We start from the raw sequence: 24894 nt of genomic DNA, 5'->3' as shown, positions 1-24894 counted from the left end.
ACCCTATACACACTGGGCGTTTACAATATACAGTACCCTATACACACTGGGCGTTTACACTATACAGTACCCTATACACACTGGGCGTTTACAATATACAGTACCCTATACACACTGGGCGTTTACACTATACAGTACCCTGTACACACTGGGCGTTTACAATATACAGTACCCTATACACACTGGGCGTTTACAATATACAGTACCCTATACACACTGGGCGTTTACAATATACAGTACCCTATACACACTGGGCGTTTACATTATACAGTACCCTATACACACTGGGCGTTTACAATATACAGTACCCTATACACACTGGGCGTTTACCATATACAGTACCCTATACACACTGGGCGTTTACATTATACAGTACCCTATACACACTGGGCGTTTACAATATACAGTACCCTATACACACTGGGCGTTTACAATATACAGTACCCTATACACACTGGGCGTTTACACTATACAGTACCCTATACACACTGGGCGTTTACAATATACAGTACCCTATACACACTGGGCGTTTACAATATACAGTACCCTATACACACTGGCCGTTTACAATATACAGCACCCTATACACACTGGGCGTTTACAAAATACAGTACCCTATGCACACTGGGCGTTTACAATATACAGTACCCTATACACACTGGGCGTTTACAATATACAGTACCCTATACACACTGAGCGTTTACAATATACAGTACCCTATACACATTTGGCGTTTACAATATACAGTACCCTATACACACTGGGCGTTCACAATATACAGTACCCTATACACACTGAGCGTTTACAATATACAGTACCCTATACACACTGGGCGTTTACACTATACAGTACCCTATACACACTGGGCGTTTACAATATACAGTACCCTATACACACTGGGCGTTTACAATATACAGTACCCTATACACACTGGGCGTTTACAATATACAGTACCCTATACACACTGGGCGTTTACACTATACAGTACCCTATACACTGGGCGTTTACAATATACAGTACCCTATACACACTGGGCGTTTACACCATACAGTACCCTATACACTGGGCGTTTACAATATACAGTACCCTATACACACTGGGCGTTTACACTATACAGTACCCTATACACACTGGGCATTTACAATATACAGTACCCTATACACTGGGCGTTTACATTATACAGTACCCTATATACACTGGGCGTTTACAATATACAGTACCCTATACACACTGGGCGTTTACACTATACAGTACCCTATACACACTGGGCGTTTACACTATACAGTACCCTATACACACTGGGCGTTTACACTATACAGTACCCTATACACACTGGGCGTTTACAACATACAGTACCCTATACACACTGGGCGTTTACACTATACAGTACCCTATACACACTGGGCGTTTACAATATACAGTACCCTATACACTGGGCGTTTACATTATACAGTACCCTATACACACTGGGCGTTTACAACATACAGTACCCTATACACTGGGCGTTTACATTTACAGTACCCTATACACACTGGGCGTTTACAATATACAGTACCCTATACACACTGGGCGTTTACAATATACAGTACCCTATACACACTGGGCGTTTACAACATACAGTACCCTATACACACTGGGCGTTTACAATATACAGTACCTTATACACACTGGGCGTTTACAATATACAGTACCCTATACACACTGGGCGTTTACCATACAGTACCCTATACACACTGGGCGTTTACAATATACAGTACCCTATACACACTGGGCGTTTACAATATACAGTACCCTATACACACTGAGCGTTTACCATATACAGTACCCTATGCACACTGGGCGTTTACAATATACAGTACCCTGTACACACTGGGCGTTTACAATATACAATACCCTATACACACTGGGCGTTTAGTATAGTAACGTACACTGAGAGGTTAGTATAGTAACGTACACTGAGAGGTTAGTATAGTAACGTACACTGAGAGGTTAGTATAGTAACGTACACTGAGAGGTTAGTATAGTAACGTACACTGAGAGGTTAGTATGGTAACGTACACTGAGAGGTTAGTATAGTAACGTACACTGAGAGGTTAGTATAGTAACGTACACTAAGAGGTTAGTATAGTAACGTACACTGAGAGGTTAGTATAGTAACGTACACTGAGAGGTTAGTATAGTAACGTACACTGAGAGGTTAGTATAGTAACGTACACTGAGAGGTTAGTATAGTAACGTACACTGAGAGGTTAGTATAGTAACGTACACTGAGAGGTTAGTATAGTAACGTACACTGAGAGGTTAGTATAGTAACGTACACTGAGAGGTTAGTATAGTAACGTACACTGAGAGGTTAGTATAGTAACGTACACTGAGAGGTTAGTATAGTAACGTACACTGAGAGGTTAGTATAGTAACGTACACTGAGAGGTTAGTATAGTAACGTACACTGAGAGGTTAGTATAGTAACGTACACTGAGAGGTTAGTATAGTAACGTACACTGAGAGGTTAGTATAGTAACGTACTAAATAGAATAATCAAATCGACTTTGTCATTCATATATGAAACAGATTTAATGAATTTAGTCGATGAGCGCTCTTGGGTCATTTGATGACAAAGTGATTGTTGTGTCCTTCAACTGGTCTCTTTACAACTCACAGGAAGTGGCCGGAAATGATATTGTAGCAGAAGGCATTGTGGGACACAATTCAGCTAAAGGGTTTCTTCCGGCAAGGATTGAGAGCCATTTGAACTGAAACTCACTTTTGTTCAGTGAAACGTTGGGGTTTTCCGTGGTCTGCGACGTTGGGGTTTTCCGTGGTCTGCGACGTTGGGGTTTTCCGTGGTCTGCGACGTTGGGGTTTTCCGTGGTCTGCGACGTTGGGGTTTTCCGTGGGCTGCGACGTTGGGGTTTTCCGTGGTCTGCGACGTTGGGGTTTTCCGTGGTCTGCGACGTTGGGGTTTTCCGTGGTCTGCGACGTTGGGGTTTTCCGTGGTCTGCGACGAGAAGTATGTCAAATGCCGGAATTTCACGTGATTTGACATGCACCGGAGAAAAACACTTGAGCTGAAGGTTGACACACAATGGTCTCTGTCGTCATAATTGTTTCGCTTGTTTCGTGTGTGCTTTTGTTGAACAATGGTAGGCTTATAACTGCACTAGAAACGTCATGAACCATGTTGAGAGCGGGGGTAGGGGGGGGGGGGGAGGGCGAGGGAGAGAACGAGAGAGACTGATAAAGAGAGAGTTGAAGAGAGAGAGGGAGACAGAGAGAGAGACAAAGAGAGAGAGGTTTTTGGAAGATGAGTGTGTCCCCTAAACAAGCTTTATCCCAAAAGCCTCACATACAGTATGGTCCATTTTGACCCATAATTCTTTCAAATATCACTGTTTAGGACAAAAGAAACATTTTCTGACTTTTTTTTTATCAAGAACCTTAAAATGAACATTGAAAAAGCTTTCCAAAGATCCAAATCTTAATTTCTGTGCCATCTCTGCCCTTAAAACAACTGTCAAATGTCACAGACAAGACAGTCACAAATCTCGAATGAGTTGCACCCTCCATTTAAACAGTTCAATGAATTGAATTGGATTTTTTTTTTTTACAGAGCCTCACATAATCAGCACGTAGGCCCACATGTCTGGGTTTCTGTTCATGCCTCCTGCATTGAGAGGTTAGAACAGTAACGTACTAAATCGAAAAATCTCATTGAAATCGGCTTTGTCCTTTAAACTATGAAACAGATTTAATGAGTTTTGTTTTGTTGCATTACACAACTCTAAGGAGGTCAGCACTCTCGGGTCATCTGATGATGGCTGTGTCCTTCAACGGGTCTATTCACAGCTCACAGGAAGTGACCGGAAATGATACTGTAGCAGAAGGCATTGTGGGACGCCATTCAGCTCGAGTGTGTGTTCCGGCAAGGGTTGAGAGACAATTAAACCGAAACTCAACTTTGTTCAGTGAAACTTTGGGTTTTTTCTAGGGCTGCGACGAGAAGTATGTCACGTGTCGTAGTGGTGGGAATACATGTTTCTGTTTAAAGTCCTGACAGTCGGTATGGCTATCCGGGACCAATGTCGCACAGTATTGTACAATGTCGTAGTGGTGGGTATACATTTTTCTGTTTAAAGTCCTAGCAGTCGATATGGCTATCCGGGACCAATGTCGCAGAGTATTGTACAATGTCGCAGAGTATTGTACAATGTCGCAGAGTATTGTACAATGTCGCAGAGTATTGTACAATGTCGCAGAGTATTGTACAATGTCGCAGAGTATTGTACAATGTCGCAGAGTATTGTACAATGTCGCAGAGTATTGTACAATGTCGCAGAGTATTGTACAATGTCGCAGAGTATTGTACAATGTCGCAGAGTATTGTACAATGTCGCAGAGTAGATTGTCAACCAAAAGAGCTTAATTTTAACTGACAAATCCTTTCTCTCTGTCTGTGTCTCTCAGTATCTACATGGCTGTCTGTCTGTCTGTCTGTCTCTCCCCCTCTCTCTCTGTCTCTGTCTCTCTCTGTTCAATATGTGTTTTGTAGCACGGACTAGCTGTAAGACATAACCTTATGGACCTAACGCCGCTTGAATTGGTTAATAAAGTTAACGAGTTCGATCCCTCCCTCTCTCTCTTTCTTCCTCTCTCTTCCACTCTCATTTTCTCTATATCTCTTTCTTCATCTCTTTCCCTCCCTCTCTCTTCCTCTCTCCCTTCATCTCTGTCTCTCTCTCTGTCTCTTTTTCTTCCTCTCTCTCTCCCATTCTTTCTACCCCCCCCTCTCTCTCTCTCCCCCCCTCTCTCTCTCTCTCTCTCTCTCTCTCTCTCTCTCTCTCTCTCCCTCCCTCTCTCTGTGTTTCTACTGCACGTAAAGTGTATCTTTCTTTCTTTATTTGGTGTTTAACGTCGTTTTCAACCACTAAGGTTATATCGCGACGAGGGAAAGGGGGGAGATGTGATAGGGGAAAGGGGGGGGAGATGGGATAGAGCCACTTGTTAAGTGTTTCTTGTTCACAAAAGCACTAATCAAAAAATTGCTCCAGGGGCTTGCAACGTAGTACAATAAATTATATGACCTTACTGGGAGAATGCAAGTTTCCAGTACAAAGGACTAAACATTTCTTACATACTGCTTGACTAAAATCTTTACAAACATTGACTATATTCTATACAAGAACCACTCAACAAGGGTAAAAGGATCGTCGCGATATAACCTTCGTGGTTGAAAACGACGTTAAACACCAAATAAAGAAAGAAAGGTAAAAGGAGAAACAGAATCCGTTAGTCGCCTCATACGACATGCGGGGTGCAGAGAAATAAGGATGTGGAAAAGAAGACTTTTGGTAAGTGAAATAAAGGTGATGGATCCAGTCAGGTAGAAATAAGACAACAAGAAAAGAATTGGAAAACTGCAGGGAATAGTAGGGAGAGTTTTCTTGGAAGGAAATATAGGTGAAAGGACTGGTAAGGCAGAAATAAGACAAAAGAAGAGAAGAAACAGAACCGTTAGTCGCCTCTTACGACATGCTGGGTAGCATCGGGTAAATTCTTTCTAGTCCCAACCAATATGGGACTCCCCCTAACCCGCGGGGGGTCGTAAAGTGTATGAAGTTTTGGCTTCGCTTAACTCGAATGGTTGTCAACATGTACCTCAGGAATATGTTATTGTCGTTGAAAAGGCAAAAGTACACGACATGGGCTTGTTATGTCCACAATGTGTTTTTTTTACAAATACGGTTTTGTTGAAGTGTGGGAAGCACAAGGTGTTGATGATATTTCCACGTTTGTAAGAGAATTTCACCAAAGACGCATCGATTGGTTTAATAAATGTTTTATTAAATCAAGCATGATACAATAATACAAAGATAAACAATAGGAACACGAGCTCAAGCGAAAGCTTATATTACGCGCCCTACGTAAATGGAAAATAACACAAATATGATGTCGGACACAACATTACTAATACACTGTGGAACTATCTAGATCCAAATACTAGTTAAAGCAAACCAGAAATAATAAGAGAAAGCTAGCAGGGGAAGAGGGGGGGGGGGGGGGGTGAGGAAAGAACGGTAGATACATATAAGGAGATGAAGGTGGTTAGCGCGTCGATTGCTTTGGACAAGATTGGCATAGTTCCCTGGAACCCCATGTGTTTTATCATCTGTATTCGTCATTTAAGCAATCCTGGTGTATAAGAAATGTTCATCTGAGGAGAATATTTGCACGCTTCAGATCTGGTATGTTACCCTTAAATATATATTGTCTAAGCCGCCATTTTGGAGAGTTTTCTGACGATTTGGACCTTAAAAAGTTAAAGGGACATTTGCCGTACTGTAATTTAGAAACACCTTTAATTATGGGGGCGAGGACGCCCCCATTCTATACGGATAGTTTCGAGGTTGACCATGGGCAGCGCCATTTTGTTGTGAAATACGTCATCAGTTTGTGTACACAGGAAGTTGTGACATCCGTCACCCTATGGGAGGGGTGACGTCAAAATTGTTCATCTGTAGAAAGTTGTGAAATCCGTCACCCTATGGGAGGGGTGACGTCAAAATTGGTCATCACAGAGTTTGTGTAACACAGGAAGTTGTGAAATACGTCACCCTATGGGAGGGGTGACGTCAAAATTGTTCAACAAAAACATGATATGTCGCATTGTGCAGGGTCAACTGCAACAAACTCAAACCGAGCCATTCATACCTAGCTGTATTTGAGTGACTTATATACCCGACATTTTTATTTCTTATTTTTAGCACAGGTGTAGGAAAAATCATGAACCAAAATGTTATTTATTTTCTAATTTAACATTTTTTTTACAAATATGACCATGGTCTTTTAAACATACAGTGACATTAAACATTGTTATGTTAAAAAAAAGAAAAAAGAAAAAAAGCTTTTGTGCACAAATCAGAAAATACATTGTACATTTTACCTACAGGCCAAACCGTGAGTGTCTGTGGCAAAGCCCGACCCAGGAAATTGCACTGATTTTATATTTAGATCAAAGGGAAATTGTCAAGAACAGGCGCTTGCATTTGGATGTGTCCAATGATAGTAGGTTTGGTTGTGATCAATCAGAATAATGTAGGAATAAAAATGTATGACAGTTTAGTATGATGACATGTAATTCACATATGCTGAAATATGATATTATACATCATGTAATATTATTATGGCTGTTGCCATGACCATGAAACCCAACAAAGGTTTAATGTAATGTAATTCAAAATACCAAAACCGAGCACCTATTAATCTCGTCTTTGCGCGTGAAGATTGAGGCCGTCTGCCAGTAGCGGTTAGGTCATACAGTGGAACCCCTCTCTAGCGACCTTTAAAATGTTGACAAAAATCGGTCCTTGTGGAGGGGGGTCCTTACAGAGGGAGGGGGGCGGAGTCAGGGGGCCACAAAGAAAGTCAGATTTAAAAAAAAAAAAGAAAACAGAGAAGTTTGAGTTGCTGACGACCGTTCCCTCTGAAAGCAAACTGCTTCGATTTCATGTTTGTCCTTGGTGTCCACCAGTTCTGGTGCATGTACTACCCTGGCCAAGTTTCCTCTCAAGACATCAAAGAGACCGCCCCAGTATACTCTACAGCCTCTGGGCGAACCACCTCTCATAGCTAAAACTGGGTCAATGACCCCTGGGAAGAAGGTCAGTGTCTATAAAATTTTACTCCTAGGCCTGCGGCCAGGGGGGGGGGGGGGGAGTATACCGGTACCATTTGAGAATCAGACCAAATGAGAATTGAACCATTTGAGAACATCCTTTTTTTTCAATCACTACATCGAAGGCCTGCGGCCCGGGGTTCACATGGGTTGGTTTGTTTGTTTGTTTCAAACCCACACCCATATACACACATTTCCCATTTAAACCATTTGTCGGCCCCCTGTCGATATTTATCGACTAAGTTCCTTGTGATTAGATCAAAACAGTTATGCCAAATAATTAAATGAATTTCAATCAGCGAGCGGTTTGCATCGCCTAGCACTCCTGTCAGGTGTCGGGACTTCCGGTCGTCATCATTATTCATTTAGTTTTCATAGTAGTATCGTCAAAGTAGATAAAGACCGTTGGATTAAGGAAGTCAAATGTACAGTCTAGCTCACGCAGTCAAAGCCCGTGCCATACAGCGCTTAATAAACGCTTCGCACAACAGAAACAGACACAATGTCGGTTGGAGAATATCAAGGTCTGCAATGACTACCACACACAGCATTCAGATTTGAAAAATAGAACGCTCAAACACTAATTCTAAGACCTTCCTCGTGTGTATTGTCATCTATAATTCAACTCCAAAAAATGAACTCTGTAGCTCTCGGCTCAGTTGCAGATCTGTATCTCTGGGAACAGTGCATGAAATACTCAGGGTCGAAAGGAAGGACGAACATTATGACTCGCTCAAAGAACGTCCCAATGAGAATTACAGTCAGGGATACCCACTCGGCAAAACACAGCCGTTTTCAATTTAAGGAACTCAGAACTAAAACGTGTTTATTGGCTCACGTAAGTGTAGCCTATGCGATCGTAACTTTGTCTGTCTGTGCGTGCGTGCGTGCGTGCGTGCGTCTGTGCGTGTGTATGTCTGTGGTAGAAACTCTAACATTTGAAGACGTCACATTACATTGACGTCACATTATGACGTAAGAGGGTTAGACGTCACGCGAAGGAAGTACTGACAGTCTCGGTCATTATTATTTTGAGCGCGCCGAGACTAGTTGGCAGTCGTGTCCTTGTAAGTAGGCTACATGCAGACAGACAGATCTAGATCTAGTGTCTCGCTTTCTTGCACAGTTTCACCTATGCTCTTTCTGTGTGTGTGTGTGGTTGTGTGTGTGTATGTGTGGTTGTATGTGTATGTGTGTGTGTGTGTGTGTATGAGTGTGTGTGTGTGTGTATGTGTGTGTGTGTGTGTGTGTGTGTGTGTGTGTGTGTGTGTGTGTGTGTGTGTGTGTGTGTGTGACGGAGTGATTGAGTTTGTGTTACTGTTTGTCGATTTCTTACGTGAGCCTTGATGGCTTCGCCTCTTGTTTTAAGGTAATTCTGGTGTGTGGTCACATAATTACAACCCCCAACCTGCACTGAAAGCTCTTCTGACGATTTGAGACAGGTTTTTTTGTTAGCTATAATTTCTTTTAATAACCGTTATTTACAATTTAAATCCAAACTAAGCTAGCCCTTTCTGTCCAGATGATACACTTGAAACGGAAGTTCATTTTTAACTTGTTTGTCCCGGATATAATGGGATCAACCTTGAATTGATAGCCTCAAAGTATTATCAGTACCCATCCATGATTAGTGTTGCGAAAATGTACGCAAGCTATTCAGGTCCATACAAATACCGAGCACCGTCAGGCACCTATGGTCTATTTAATTAGGTGATGCAGCAAGTGCCTATGAATTGTCGGGAAAACCGAAGTATAATTACGTCAAAGTTTTGCTATCAGTTGACGTCATTTTGTTTGTCGTCAAGGAGTTGTCGTATTTCTTGAAGGAGTTTCCTTCAAAGCTTATTCTTTTACTTTCGATGTGATCGTCAGTTTACTTTGTTCATTAGTATTGGGAACATAAGGAGTTAGATAATAAATGAGGTTATTATTAGGTACGAAATTCTTGATCGCTATTTTCGCGAATAGACAAGAGTTTCCATTGGTCTAGGTTAGCTAACAACGCAAAGATGAGTTTCGGTTAGCGATTAAGGAGTCTGCGCAGAGAGAGAAAAGAATAACGATCGAAAAGAAAAGGCAACGGAAAGTGGAAGAGAAGGAGCGAAAGCATGAGAGGACCACAACAACACCGTTCTATGCCTATGCCTAGAAGCAAAAACCATCGCCAAGGGCGAACGAAATTGGCAAAAGCTTCCACAGCGGAGACACCCTATCTTTCACGGGGCGACCAGAGATCTGGCAGCGAGCGACAGCGATAGCCGGTAACCGTCAGGGTGATGGAATCTTTTCTCGATATGTTGGTGTTTCGAGTTACGACTACGAGTTTCCAGTTCGAGATCTGAGGGACGAGTTTTTTTCACGATCAACCCTCTAACTTCGTGCGATGTTTTCCTGATCATCAATGATGAACTTTATGTAACCGTCCGACGATAACCAGCCTGGACCACACGACGTTCCGACTGTCAACATCATCACTGCGTATTTTCAAGATGAGTGACTTTTAGAATTAGATCCAGGATATATGAACGATACAGAAATGAAGAATAACCCGTCGACCACGGAACAAGCCAGTAAATAAAAGTTGAATCTATAAATTTACAAATACGTCTTGTGTGTTTTGTGCATGAATCTGCAATAGTGGTGTGATAGAATTTTTTTTAGAAACAAAATTCATTCTTGTTCTGATTTATAACGTAAAAGGTGAGGTCTTCGTACCCTCCGAGTACGCAACAGACTAGGATCCGCAACATTTGGGGGTACTCGTCCTAGGGATAGTTCCAAGACATTCTTGTTTTTGGGATTATTTCCAAAGACACGAGCCAAAATTCTAAATTTTTTAGTTGGGTATCACACCATTGTGCAGGTTTGTCACAAAACTCATTCGGAGGTCTGGCTATGGTAATTCATTTTTGTATTTGTACATTTTGCACGACTGCATGTGCATGAATAGGTCAGTTGGATAGGTATGTTGTAACACGTAGATTTTTGTTTCACATACGAACTGTCAGTATTTGTGAATGCAGTAGGTGATACCAGTAGAAGTACGTGTATGAGTGAAAGAATTGTGATTGGTTTCCTTGGGAAAATTATCTTGGACGCGAGGTAGGTTTTCTTGAGATAGCCAATTTACGAATTCCAAAAGAAAAGGGAAACATTGTAAACCGAACTGAAACATCAACATATATTCTTTTGTGCGAAGGCACTATTCCATTTTAGTCAAGCAATACTTGAATGTAAGCGCACGCTTGGACTAAAATCGTCCATGACTTTGTATTTCTTGGTGGCATAAGAAATATAGTTGTCATAGATTAAAGTAAAGTAATTCAACTCAGGGAAGCTGAGTTTTGAATGAAGATTTACCGGAACTATTGTAAGAAGTGCAGTAGGGTCTGATGAGAGTTTTGATGATAGGTAGAGAATTAGCATGGTATTGCTGAACCTATAAAACTCGAGTTTACCTAGTAAAGCTTAACTGGATGGATAGACATATAAAAGCATTATGGTTGGTTTTGTCTAGGTTCTGAAAGTCAGAATTGTAAAATCCAGTTAGCCGATTTCCAATTTCGAAAGTCGATATTGGTTTAGTATAGTTGGGTCAATGTGACACTATACTGAGACTAGGTAAGGAAAATAATCTTGTTGTGATAGATTATTTTAGTGAAGCTGGTGTGTTTCCTGTGTCAGTAGTGACTAGGTTTTGTGCTATTGAATTAGTGTCAAGGTCACTCGGAAGCCAGATCACGTTGTGGTGATTGTGTTATCAGTTGTTATAACCCTTCACAAGGAAGTTTGATATAGCAGTTAACTCGGGAGTCGAGTAGGTCTAGGTTAAAGACATAACTACTATAGTCAGTCGGTGTTCTAATCTGGTAGTGATTAGAGGTGTGCTCTTATATTCCTTACTTTTGTATACCAGGGTTACGTGTAGACAAATTAGGATTGAGGAACTGAGTCTTTAGTGTATTTTGGCAAAATAACTGAGACTAGTTGTTGCACCGACAAGTTAAGAAAATGCCGAGACGGCAGGTTATGGAGGCGGAATCTCCGCTGTTGGCATTCAAGCAGGATGGGATTATCCTGGGTCTGTCAGGTATAGAGTTGGCAGACTATATCGAAAAGCGACGTCTGGAAGAGATAAATCGAGAGGAAAAGAAACTCGAAGAGGAAAGAGAGTTTCAAGAAAAGCTAAGAAAAGAAGAAAAAGAAATGGAAGAAGAAGCCAAAAGGGAGGAAAGAAGGGCGCGAGAAAGACGCGAAGAGATAGAAATGCAACAAGAATTCGAACTGAGGAAAATGCGGGAAATGGTTGACCTAGGTTTAAATCAGAATGTAAACCAAAATAATCATCATATGCCCAGAGAGTCAAGTAGCAAGATACATATCAATCTGCCAATTTTGGATGACAAAGATGATATAGAAGCCTACTTCAAACAGTTTGAACGCATTGCAAAACTATCAGATTGGGATGAAGATGAGTGGGCAATTCGATTGTCAGGGCAATTGCGAGGTCAAGCACGACAGGTGTACATCGAATTGTCTGATGAGGAGTCAGTAAACTACGATGAGGTGAAAACAGCGATCTTGCAGCGTTTTCAGCTGACTGCTGAATCTTACAGGAAGAGATTCAAAGAGGTTAAGTGGGAAAAGGAAGAGAGCATCAAAGAATGCCGAAAACGCATGAAAACCTATCTAGATAGATGGAAAGAGTTGTCCGAAAAGGAAGGGAAGTCGGGTGACTTGGAGGATTTAATTCTCACAGACAAACTGTTGGATGTCCTAACTCCGGACCAAAACAGATTCGTTAGGGAAAGAAATCCAACTAACATCGATGATGTTGTGAAACATGTGCAAACATACATAGATGCACGTGATGCCGGTGGACGCATGCCACCGCGACAGTCACAGGGGGGCGAGCGTAGGTTTGACAATAAGCCGCGTAATGGACCACCTCCAACCGGGGGTAACGCACAGTCAGACAATAGGCAGCCACACAAGGGCAATAACTTTGGACAGAGGTCGGGGGGTAATCCAAACAGGCAAACAGGGAATAGACCACCACCCAACACGAAGGGGTGCTTCAGATGTGGGGGGCCGCACATGATGCGTGATTGTCCCAAAAGATTGGATGGGCCAAGACCCAGCAGTAATTATGCATCAACATTACTAGCTGCAGTTCGAACGTCAGGTGACGAGGTCACATGCCAATGTCGTAAGGGCGATGCATACGATCCAAATTGTAGAGTACAGGTAGAGGGAAAGGACGCAAGTGGTATCCGTGACACGGGTGCAACTTGTATAGTGGTGAACTCTTCACTAGTTCCGCCGGAGTGTTATACGGGTGAACACCAGAACATAACCCTAGCGGATACGCGCCAGAGAAAAATGCCGATAGCGGTTGTACAAATGGACACACCGTTTTTCTCGGGAGTCACACGCGTGTTGGTGGCAAAGGCTTTGTGTCACCAAGTTCTGATCGGTAATATCCGAAAAGATATGGATGAAAACGAGATCAGTGTACCTGTTTTTCCAATTGTGAAACGGGAGGCAAAGCCACAAATGTGTGCGCCTGTACAGACTCGGAACCAGGAAAAACAGAAGGCGGAGAAAAAACCCTGGGTTCCGAAACAAATCGATCTCGGTCAGATTCGGCCAGAGGATTTGTCTAGAGAGCAAAAGACAGACCCCTCTCTAGCGAAAATCCGCGATCGGGTTGCCAAGGGGGCAAAAGACGGCACTCATTACGAGTGGAAAAAGGATATCCTTTATAGGATATACATGGACAACGGCAGTCCATGCAAACAGGTGGTTGTCCCAGAATGTTTTAGAACGGACGTTCTAAAATTAGCACACGACACACCTATGGCCGGGCATCAAGGCGTGCGTCGCACCAGAGACAGAATTTGGCGCGATTTTTATTGGCCAGGGATTTGTGGTGACGTCAAACGGTATTGCGCGTCATGTGATGCATGTCAACGCAGCTCGCGGAAAGGGACTACAAGGAAAGTGCCTATGAAAAGCATGCCGCTGATAGGGACACCGTTTGAACGAGTGGGAGTCGATATCGTAGGGCCCATCATACCCGCATCTAACCGAGGGCACAAATACATATTGACTATGGTAGACTACGCTACACGGTACGTAGAGGCTACACCACTCAAAGACATTAGAACAGAAACAGTGAGTGAAGCTTTGTGGGTCATGTGGACAAAAGTGGGCATTCCTCGGGAGGTACTGACCGATAGGGGTAGCCAGTTCACAAGCGAGGTTATGGAAGAAGTAAACAAACTTCTGAACATCAAAGGCATCCATACTACGCCGTGGCATCCTCAGACAAACGGGTTGACTGAAAAATTCAACTCTACGCTCAAACACATGATGAAAAAGCTTTGCCAAGAGCAACCAAAAGACTGGGACAAGTTTCTCCCTGCGCTACTGTTCGCGTACAGGGAAGTCCCACAAGAAAGTCTGAAATTCTCACCATTTGAATTGCTGTATGGCAGAGAAGTCAGAGGTCCCATGCAAGTTCTACGTCAAGTATGGACGAATGAGGACACAGCAGATGAGACACGCTCCACTGTCAGTCATATTGTTGATCTCACAAACAAAATCGAGAAGACTTGCGAGATTGCCAAGAACAATCTCAGCAAGGCTGCTCTCAAGTACACAAAGGCGTACAACAAAAAGACAAAAGAAAGAAGTCTAGCGGTTGGAGACAAAGTGTTGCTTTTGTTGCCTGAGAAGCACAATAAATTGCAGCTGACATGGAAGGGTCCGTACCCAGTGATAGAGAAAGTCGGTAGTTGCAACTACAGGGTGAAAATCAAGGGACGTGACAAGCTGCTACATGCAAATCTGCTGAAGTTGTATGTAGAACGCGAGTCAGAGTCCAAAGAGAACAAGTCCGAGCAAACCAAAGCAAAGACTATAGTGGAAGTTCCGGAAATAGTGGCGGTGGTGGTGGATGATGTGCATGATGATGAAATGGGTGAGTTGGGGATAGACCGTTTTCCCATGCTTTCCCTAAAACCAAAAGAAGGTCCCAAAGATGTAAACATCAATCCAGACCTAGAACCACAAAGACAAGCAGAAATGCAAGCACTTTGTGACAGGAAGGTCAAAGCACTCAAAGACATACCTGGGAAATGTGTCATTGAAGAGTGTGAGTTCAAACTGACATCACAAGAACCTGTGCATGTAAAACAGTACAAGTTACCCTTTTCACAAGTAGAAATTGTGAAGAAGGAGGTCAATGACATGCTGAAGTTAGGTGTCATAGAACCTAGCATTTCACCATACAACAGTCCGATTGTATTAGTGAAAAAGAAGGATGGGTCAATTCGATTCTGTAATGACTGCAGAAGACCAAGACAGAGAATGGACGTCTCATGAGATGGGCACTCCAGTTACAACAGTACTCCTTTACTGTTAAAATCATCCGAGGGGTTGATAACGTTGGGGCCGACTATTTGAGTAGACTGAATAACTAGGTTTAGCTTAAACATGAATGTTTCAGCTCAAGAGGAGGGGCGTATGTTGCGAAAATGTACGCAAGCTATTCAGGTCCATACAAATACCGAGCACCGTCAGGCACCTATGGTCTATTTAATTAGGTGATGCAGCAAGTGCCTATGAATTGTCGGGAAAACCGAAGTATAATTACGTCAAAGTTTTGCTATCAGTTGACGTCATTTTGTTTGTCGTCAAGGAGTTGTCGTATTTCTTGAAGGAGTTTCCTTCAAAGCTTATTCTTTTACTTTCGATGTGATCGTCAGTTTACTTTGTTCATTAGTATTGGGAACATAAGGAGTTAGATAATAAATGAGGTTATTATTAGGTACGAAATTCTTGATCGCTATTTTCGCGAATAGACAAGAGTTTCCATTGGTCTAGGTTAGCTAACAACGCAAAGATGAGTTTCGGTTAGCGATTAAGGAGTCTGCGCAGAGAGAGAAAAGAATAACGATCGAAAAGAAAAGGCAACGGAAAGTGGAAGAGAAGGAGCGAAAGCATGAGAGGACCACAACAACACCGTTCTATGCCTATGCCTAGAAGCAAAAACCATCGCCAAGGGCGAACGAAATTGGCAAAAGCTTCCACAGCGGAGACACCCTGTATTTCACGGGGCGACCAGAAAGATCTGGCAGCGAGCGACAGCGGTAGCCGGTAACCGTCAGGGTGATGGAATCTTTTCTCGATATGTTGGTGTTTCGAGTTACGACTACGAGTTTCCAGTTCGAGATCTGAGGGACGAGTTTTTTTCACGATCAACCCTCTAACTTCGTGCGATGTTTTCCTGATCATCAATGATGAACTTTATGTAACCGTCCGACGATGACCAGCCTGGACCACACGACGTTCCGACTGTCAACATCATCACTGCGTGTTTTCAAGATGAGTGACTTTTAGAATTAGATCCAGGATATATGAACGATACAGAAATGAAGAATAACCCGTCGACCACGGAACAAGCCAGTAAATAAAAGTTGAATCTATAAATTTACAAATACGTCTTGTGTGTTTTGTGCATGAATCTGCAATAGTGGTGTGATAGAATTTTTTTTAGAAACAAAATTCATTCTTGTTCTGATTTATAACGTAAAAGGTGAGGTCTTCGTACCCTCCGAGTACGCAACAGACTAGGATCCGCAACATTTAGAATGTGCCAATTACTTTTACCTTCTACACATGTCAAAGAAGTAAGACGAGTAGCAACGTATATTTATAGACCTCTACGATTTGGCACTTTGGAAAATGCACAGTTGCAAGATGTAGGACCATGTTGCTTTTCATGCTTCTTTCAAATTTGCTTTACTTGTATTTTGTGTCACATGCAGTCTTGTTACGATCCGGAGGCTTTACAAATAACACACACTCTCTCTCTCTCTCTCTCTCTCTCTCTCTCTCTCTCTCTCTCTCTCTCTCTCTCTCTCTCTCTCTCTCTCTCTCTCTCTCTCTCTCTCTCTCTCTCTCTCTCTCTTTCTCTCTCTCTCCCTCTCCCCCCCCCACTTTCTCTCTATCTCTCTCTCCCCCTCTCGCTCTCCTGCTCCCCCCTCTCCCCCTATCTCTCTCTCGCTCTCTTTCTCTCTCTCCCTCTCCTCCCCCTCTATCTCTTTCGCCCTCTCTCTCCATCTCTGTCTATCTCTCGCGTGCTCTCTTCTTCTCCCCCCCCCCTCTCTCTCTCTCTCCCTCTCCCTGACACACGCAGCCAACCAGAATGTGACCCTCTGTGAGAGAAAAACCGATGACGAGCCGAACATCCGGTACAGCAGGAGACTGACAAGGATGCTGCTCGAGAGTGTTCTTGCTATGTGTACTTTAATACCGTATATAGACATGCACTGTAATCAATGTACTCACATACCGTATATATGGACATGCAATGTGTGACAGTTTGTCAGTATTGAACGGACGATAGACGGCGCGCAGCTTTTTCTGATTCAGGCTGAAAAATATTCCGACTCCAGTTCTCCAGCGGGGAAACTCACAAGTCTAAAGAAAAGCGTAGCTCGCCTTTGAGCAACACACACAAATCAGAAGTGAGAATAGGCAGCATCTGATTTGAGGAACAACAGACTGCAGAGCTCTTTTGGTGTTGCACAGAATTGAAGGGACCGACACCTAACGCAACACGTGAACCGCAGTCATACGAGGAGCGCACGTTGTGAAAGAAAACAGCCCGAGCAGCGTTACAGGGAGCCTGGTGCAGTTGTCATCGTGACTAAAAGAGGTAAGCTGATCTCTGTCTCTGTTTCTTTGTCTCTGTCTCTCCGTCTCGGTGTGTCTCCCTCTGTCTCTGTGTCTAAGTGTCTGTCTTTGTCTCTCTCTGTCCCTCTCTGTGTCTCTGTTTCCTTGTCTCTGTCTCTCCGTCTCGGTGTGTCTCCCTCTGTCTCTGTGTCTAAGTGTCTGTCTTTGTCTCTCTCTGTCCCTCTCTCCTTCTCTTTCTTTTAAAATTATGTGATTGTGTGAATATGCTTAACCGATACTTAGCAGCTTCACATATATCCCTACTACTGCATGTAGTTTTTCTCATAACTGAGATATTTCATTGCAAGTTGGTTGCATGGGGCAGTCTAGTTTGATCACAGGCGGAAGGTATCGTCCACGGGACTACTACTATCACAGAAAGACTACAAGGTACGACACGTACTCACCTTCGAGTCTTCTGTGTTCTTGGAGTCGCTTCCTGGGAAAACATATTGTTCAAGACGGTTTGCCTCTTCCTACAGTCTGTGTAAGGTCAAATAAATGCAGTTGAATGATTGTTTGAACTATTATGTGCCTTTAGTTTTCAGCTTTCGTTCGCTACAGATTGTTTTTAACCATCATTTGTTTGCGAGCCGCTGTGCCAAGCGCTGCTCGAATTTTCTATCCGCACCGAATATGCATACCAGCGCTCATTGGTTAATAACAGGATATTCGATGATTATTTTCCCGTGGGTAGCTTCCCTTTGCTGCACAATATTTACATACGTTTTAGACCAATGAGCGCTGGTATGCATATTCGGTGCGGATAGAAAATTCGAGCCGCGCTTGGCACAGTGGCTCGCAAACGAAGATTCGTCCAAATGATGGTTAAAAACAACCTGCAGCGAACGAAAGCTGAAAACAAAAGGCACATAATAGTTCAAACAATCATTCAACTGTATTTATTTGACCTTACACAGACTGTAGGAAGAGGCAAACCCGGCGTCTTGAACAATATGTTTCCCCAGGAAGCGACTCCAAGAACACAGCCGGAAGACTCGAAGGTGAGTGTCGTACCTTGTAGTCTTTCTGTGATAGTAGTAGTCCAGTGGACGATACCTTCCGCCTGTGGTTTGATCTACATGCACTTTATATATTGGTTGCATGGGGCAGTCTAGTGATATTGGTTGCATGGGGCAGTCTAGTGATATTGGTTGCATGGGGCAGTCTAGTTTGATCTACATGAACTTTATATACTGGTTGCATGGGGCAGTCTAGTGAGATTGGTTGCATGGGGCAGTCTAGTTTGATCTACATGAACTTTATATATTGGTTGCATGGGGCAGTCTAGTGATATTGGTTGCATGCGGCAGTCTAGTTTGATCTACATGAACTTTATATACTGGTTGCATGGGGCAGTCTGGTGATATTGGTTGCATGGGGCAGTCTAGTGTGATATACATGCACTTTACATATTGGTTGCATGGGGCAGACCAGTGTGATCTACATGCACTTTATATATTGGTTACATGGGGCAGTCTAGTTTGATCTACATAAACTTTATATATTGGTTACATGGGGCAGTCTGTTTTGATTTACATGCACTTTATAGTATTGGTTGCATGGGGCAGTCTAGTTTGATCTACATGCACTTTATAGTATTGGTTGCATGGGGCAGTCTAGTGTGATATACATGCACTTTATATATTGGTTGCATGGGGCCTACCCGGCGAGTTCCTGACAGTGATTTGTTTGAAAATCACACAATTTGTATTGGTAACCCCCCAAAATGCCACCCAAAAATGCTGATAACTTGTACATCTGTTGACCGAAATACTTTATGTTTGTGTGTACAATAATGTATAATTGTCTGGTGTTGGTCAGAACATAAGTATAGGTTTAAAACAGGGGTTGGAAAAGAGGTACAAATATACGAATGTTGTTTGTGGGATAATTGCAAAGTGTTGTATAAGGGGCACACTTTATTTTTACGTAAATGGATTATTGGTGATAGTTATTTGTTTTGTAAAGGATATTTTGGTAAATGGACATATGATATCGTTCCACACTGCCTGTGAAAGAATCGGAACAAAACTGAACGTGTGTTTAAATATAACGCAGTAAGAACCGCAATTGAAAACGCAGTTATAAAAAAAGAGATGTAATTATAAATATCAATGTAAATATGTTGGATAGTGAATTCGAAGTGTTATTAAAATAAAGGCAGACACGTAAAATTCTAATTGAAAAGTCAGTTATAGAACCCATTGCAGTAAGATTTTGGAAACATAAATTTGGTTTTAAACTTGTAGATAAACACTGGAGTTAAGTAACCAATATAATAAAAGAAACACAATGAAGATTGTTGCACAGGAACAATCTTCATGATATGTACCCCACTATTATTTTGTTATTTAAAATTTGTATTTTGACTTGTGTGGATTGTACATATTGCGTTGGTGAAAATGATTATATGGAACATTTGTTTTATTCATGTTAAAAGATTTCAAGTAATTGGAAGTATATTGAGGATAACGTTTCTTTGTAAAGCATAACATAAAGATAAATATAAATGTACATGTTTGTTTGTTTGGTATAATATATTGTTCTGAATATTTACATGCAGTGGTTGATTATGTTAATGTTCTTATTATTATTGCAACAATATGTATAGGGATTTATAAGTATGGAATTCCATTAGAAATTAGATATATTTTTGAGTATGAATTGCGGTTAAGAATAATGAGAAAAAAAACGAAGAAAAAAAAGCATTAAATAAAAAGATCAATGAAGAAGGATGCTCCCTGCCCGTTAAAATAAAAATAATTACAAAAAGTAAAGGTCGAAGGAGCCTGCATGCTACTGAGATAAAAAATAAATAAATAAAAAGAATAATACTGTAAGCTTATGTCTGGCCTGTCCACTGTAGATAGGAACATTGGTTTGACTGTTGTGTACTTGCAAAAACAATTCAACAGTGCGAGGACTGACATAGAGCGGTATCCATACTTACCTGATTTAAACCCTCCAGACTTTGACCTTCAGGGTTAACTCAACGCGTTAGTAAACAAAAGCATGCTCTTTCCTCCCAGATCATCAGTCACCTGAAGACAGCAGTTACAGCTAGATTAAAGGCAATCTCGAGACAGCAAAGCGTCCGTGTCATTGACTATTTTGGAGAGGTAATTTGGAACATGACATTTGGGAGAGAGGGTAAAAGTCGCATTATTTTACATACAGACAGGAAACTTTGTGGAATGGTCGTAAACAAACTCATGTTCGTGCACAACAATTATGATAATATTCGCTGAATTCAAATGGCTGGAAAAATAACCCTCTTCGTTGTAAAGTTACACTTGCGCAATGGCGCGCACAACTCATCGATGCCATGAACGCATTCCTCAATGATAACTCCCCTGATCCTGCCTGTATGCCATGAACACATTCCTCAATGATAACTCCCCTGATCCTGCCTGTATGACATGAACGCATTCCTCAATGATAACTCCCCTGATCCTGTCTGCATGGCATGAACGCATTCCTCAATGATAACTCCCCTGATCCTGCCTGTATGACATGAACGCAATCCTCAATCAGGGGCTCACATCCACGTCGGACATCGGACATACACGGATATTTTTTTCCAAATGTCCTATACATTTTTCATGCAAGAGGACATATGTCCTATTGTTTTTGTCACAAAGTGGTCATTGTCCGATTATGCTTTCATTTGATCCGGACATTGTCAGTACTTTCCAATTTACAGTTGTTTGATTTGCTACGATGTGTCTCTCCAAGCAGACAAAACCATGCTGTTAGTGTACGTTTTGTTGCGAGAAAAAAAAGGTCCTAGTCATTTTTGTTTTGTTCGGGACAAATGTCCTATCGCTTTTGCATTGTCTAGGACATTTGTCCTATGCCATCTCTCATTGATGTGAGCCCCTGTCAATGATAACTCCCCTGATCCTGTCTGCATGACATGAACGCATTCCTTAATGATAACTCCCCTGATCCTGCCTGTATGACATGAACACGAATCCTCAATGATAACTCCCCTGATCCTGTCTGCATGGCATGAACGCAATCCTCAATGATAACTCCCCTGATCCTGCCTGTATTTGCTGTCTTCAAGCCACTGAGTGTCTAATTAGTCAGGCGACGATTTAGATCTTCGTACGTCCCAGAGAGTCTGCTTGTAATTAGATTTGGCATGGTGCTCGCCGCGGTACAGTCTGGAACATGGCACCCTGAAAGATAAACGCGGTCTCATATTTCACACTCTCTCTTTTGCGCCTGCCGGCTCTGCGCTCGAGGACATTAAATGTATAATATGAGCAGAAACTGTTCTAATTTCCCGACTTTAACGTTTATAATATGGTAAAAGTGTACAGATATTTTCTTGTTGTTTTTCTCGACTTGAGATGTTACATTTTGTGAAGTGTTTCATCGGAGGTAGAAGAGGAGGCAGGGGGACATTGACCGACTTTTTACTTTCTGTTTTCGTGCTATTGAAATAGTTTTAAAAAAATGCAATGGAGACAATTAAACCGTGAAAGCATATTTCCAGCAGAAAACAGTGAAATTATACATGTGCTCAGACTGGCTCCGCAGCAGAAAGCCAAGGAAAGGATAAAGGACGAATTACTTTAAGTTGGTGTCACACGGGCGATTCAATCGTGAGATTTATTCCCACGATCCGATCGGGAGCCGATCGCAGATCAAATCGTAGGCCATTGACCCGTCACACGTACGATGAACGATTGACGAACGATAACTGCACGTGAGCGGGGCGGAAGTGACGTATCACGGTGAACACAGCAAACGCGCTGCGCGAGATCAGACGCTAATGTTCGAACATCGCTCTACCTTTCTAAAAAATACCTTTCAGTATATCTGACTAAGAAACCGTTCTTCCAAAAAAGTTTTGAATCGACGAAGAGACGCTGTCCGCCACGAGGTATAGTTTTAGAGAGACGAAGAGACGCTGTCCGCCACGAGGTATAGTTTTAGAGAGACGAAGAGACGCTGTCCGCCACGAGGTATAGTTTTAGAGAGACGAAGAGACGCTGTCCGCCACGAGGTATAGTTTTAGAGAGACGAAGAGACGCTGTCCGCCACGAGGTATAGTTTTAGAGAGACGAAGAGACGCTGTCCGCCACGAGGTATAGTTTTAGAGAGACGAAGAGACGCTGTCCGCCACGAGGTATAGTTTTTGAGAGACGAATAAAGCCCACCATTTCCTTTCGCCACCTCATTTTCTCTTGCCCGCTCGGATGCGCGCGCACAACGAAACTCAACAGTGCGTGTTGTACATTTCGCGGTTTAGACGTTACGGCAGAGAAATTATGTTCGCAGAAGAAGCGCTGACAACACATGTGCGATTAATTTGCAACACGAAGCTTTACTGATAAAATGTGTAACTGTTCAAAGTGAGACAGTTCACAACTGAATTAAGGTCTGCCCTATAAATATAAGTATTCTATTGATATTAGGGAAGAAATAGAACTCTAAAGTCGTGACTGAAACGGCAATCGGCTCCTGGCCGCCATCTTTGATTTTCCCCAGCAGAAATGTATGCTACAGAAATCCAGTGAAAGATCGACTTGAGCGTCCTTTGCAGACCTTAAGGGGAGGTTCTAGTATAAAATATCACCAAAATCGCTTCAGTTGTGTTCCTATTTAGAATGGGAAATATTAATGGATTTCGGCTCAAATAAAGTCAAATGCATTGCTGACCCATACATTGTGTTAGTTAATATGTCACGACAACTGCCGTTGAGAAACAATTCAACGGAAAAACATACATTATCTAGAAACCGAAAATAGTGATTTTGGCGTTTCCTTGATAATTCTTCAAGGAGCGCACATTTTTTAGGAAGATATGAACAGTTAAAATAACAATCAGGTAAACTTTATGCAATAAATGAAAGGTTTCCATACAGAAATAACCAAAACATGATTACAAAGTTAACGAAAGTAGATTCGTAGAATCGCCCAAATCAACGAAAGTCGTTTGTGTTTTTGGTGTGAACTTCGTTTCACTGATGACCGGAAATGACGTGTACGCAACATTTGTGATGTAGCATTTCCTTATATGGCACGAAAGGAATGTGGTTGGTTAAAATGAGATCGTTCTAAATCAAGCTACTGTCCGCCGTTTTTTCAAGTCACGGCGTGAAGGCTGCAACGAAGCGTTCTGATTGGCTTTGTGCTACGATTGCCCTACGACAGTCTCGCGGGGATAGAACAAGTTCTATCGCCCAAAGCTACGAGGGTATCTCATAAGACAGGGTCGTAGCCTTGTCGTAGCTCTTTTCTAAGACTCAGTCGGCCGTGTGACTGTGTAAATCTTAGGAAAATCGCAGCGTGTGACGGCCCCATTACCCCCGTGGCCGTGGCGAGAACGAGTATGCCTGTCAGCTGTCAGCCCATCCCTTCGTCCCTCTGCCATCCCAGCTTGGAATAGGTCCAAACACTATAATGTTGGTTATGGTAGACTAGGTCATCTGCCATCATCCCAGCTTGGAATAGGTCCAAACACTATAATGTTGGTTATGGTAGACTAGGTCCTTCCTCCCTCTCCCATCATCCCAGCTTGGAATAGGTCCAAACACTATAATGTTGGTTATGGTAGACTAGGTCCTTCAAATAACACCAAAGGTAACCATCTGGAAGGCTTAGATTGGGTTGCTATGGCTACCGCTCAATGACAAACCTCGTACTGTGGAGTGGATCCCCAAATTCGGTGTTTTTTCTCCGCAAGAGCACAACAGTCACTGCATACACCCTTGCCACTTTCTTTCACAGGTCACAGGTCACAGGTCACAGGGTCATGAATAAGCTGGAGTTAATGTACTCTAAAAATTAAGTGGTTGTGTCAAGATGTAGAGGTTACATGCCGAGTCTCAGTGATTATTAAAAATAATGGTCGAAGTTAGCGGATCATGAAAAATGCGAGCTTCAGCGAGCTTTTTCATGACCGCGAACTGAGACCATTATTTTTAATAATCACTGAGACGAGGTGTGTAACCTCTTTATTCCTCCTTTCTTCAGTTATTCCAAAAAAACAGGAGTTTTTGTGCGAAAGTTTGATCGAATCCGAATCACTCAACCAGTCAACCTGCGCAGGCGATCGATTAATGCGCGGTTGTATAGTTCCGTGCAAATCATTCCATTCTGTTAACACTTCTTTTCAGTTTCCCTGTTTTGGACTAAAATCAAGTACACAGATATGCTGTTATTCTGCTGTGGCGGTAAAGGCAGATATTGTGTGTTCTGTTTATGTTTTAGTATCGCTTAGTAAATGTTCTTTCGTCAAATGGGACTAGCAGACGAACTTTTGCACCCGTGTTCCAACGTTAATTACTGTATGAAGTTCAGTTTTCTTGGGAAAATAGTGTATGAAACCGCTTTATGTTGTTTAAATTGATGAGATGTGTGCATTTGGTTGCGTGTGATCTGTTTATAAAATGAAATATTGTTGAAAACTGACCGTCGGACTGCAGTCAGTGTTGTCGAACCGACAGGTTCTGTCATCT

General features: G+C 42.3%; 1 protein-coding gene across 1 annotated transcript; it reads left to right on the top strand.

The window, feature by feature from the left end:
- The first annotated feature begins 11074 nt into the window (after positions 1-11074).
- On the top strand, positions 11075-15061 carry LOC138956784 (uncharacterized). The gene has a single exon (XM_070328053.1). The coding sequence runs from the start codon at positions 11684-11686 to the stop codon at positions 15059-15061; it is 3378 nt and encodes a 1125-aa protein (XP_070184154.1). The 5' UTR covers positions 11075-11683.
- The last annotated feature ends 9833 nt before the right edge of the window (positions 15062-24894 follow it).

This window comes from Littorina saxatilis, unplaced genomic scaffold (genome assembly GCF_037325665.1).
Source record: "Littorina saxatilis isolate snail1 unplaced genomic scaffold, US_GU_Lsax_2.0 scaffold_877, whole genome shotgun sequence".
Classification (NCBI taxonomy): domain Eukaryota; kingdom Metazoa; phylum Mollusca; class Gastropoda; order Littorinimorpha; family Littorinidae; genus Littorina; species Littorina saxatilis.
Note: the sequence above shows the minus strand (reverse complement) of the source record. Positions and strands in the feature narration are given on the sequence as shown.

Coding starts and splice junctions, on each gene's coding strand:
- LOC138956784 (XM_070328053.1), top strand. CDS start 11,684: ATGCCGAGACGGCAGGTTATGGAGGCGGAATCTCCGCTGTTGGCATTC.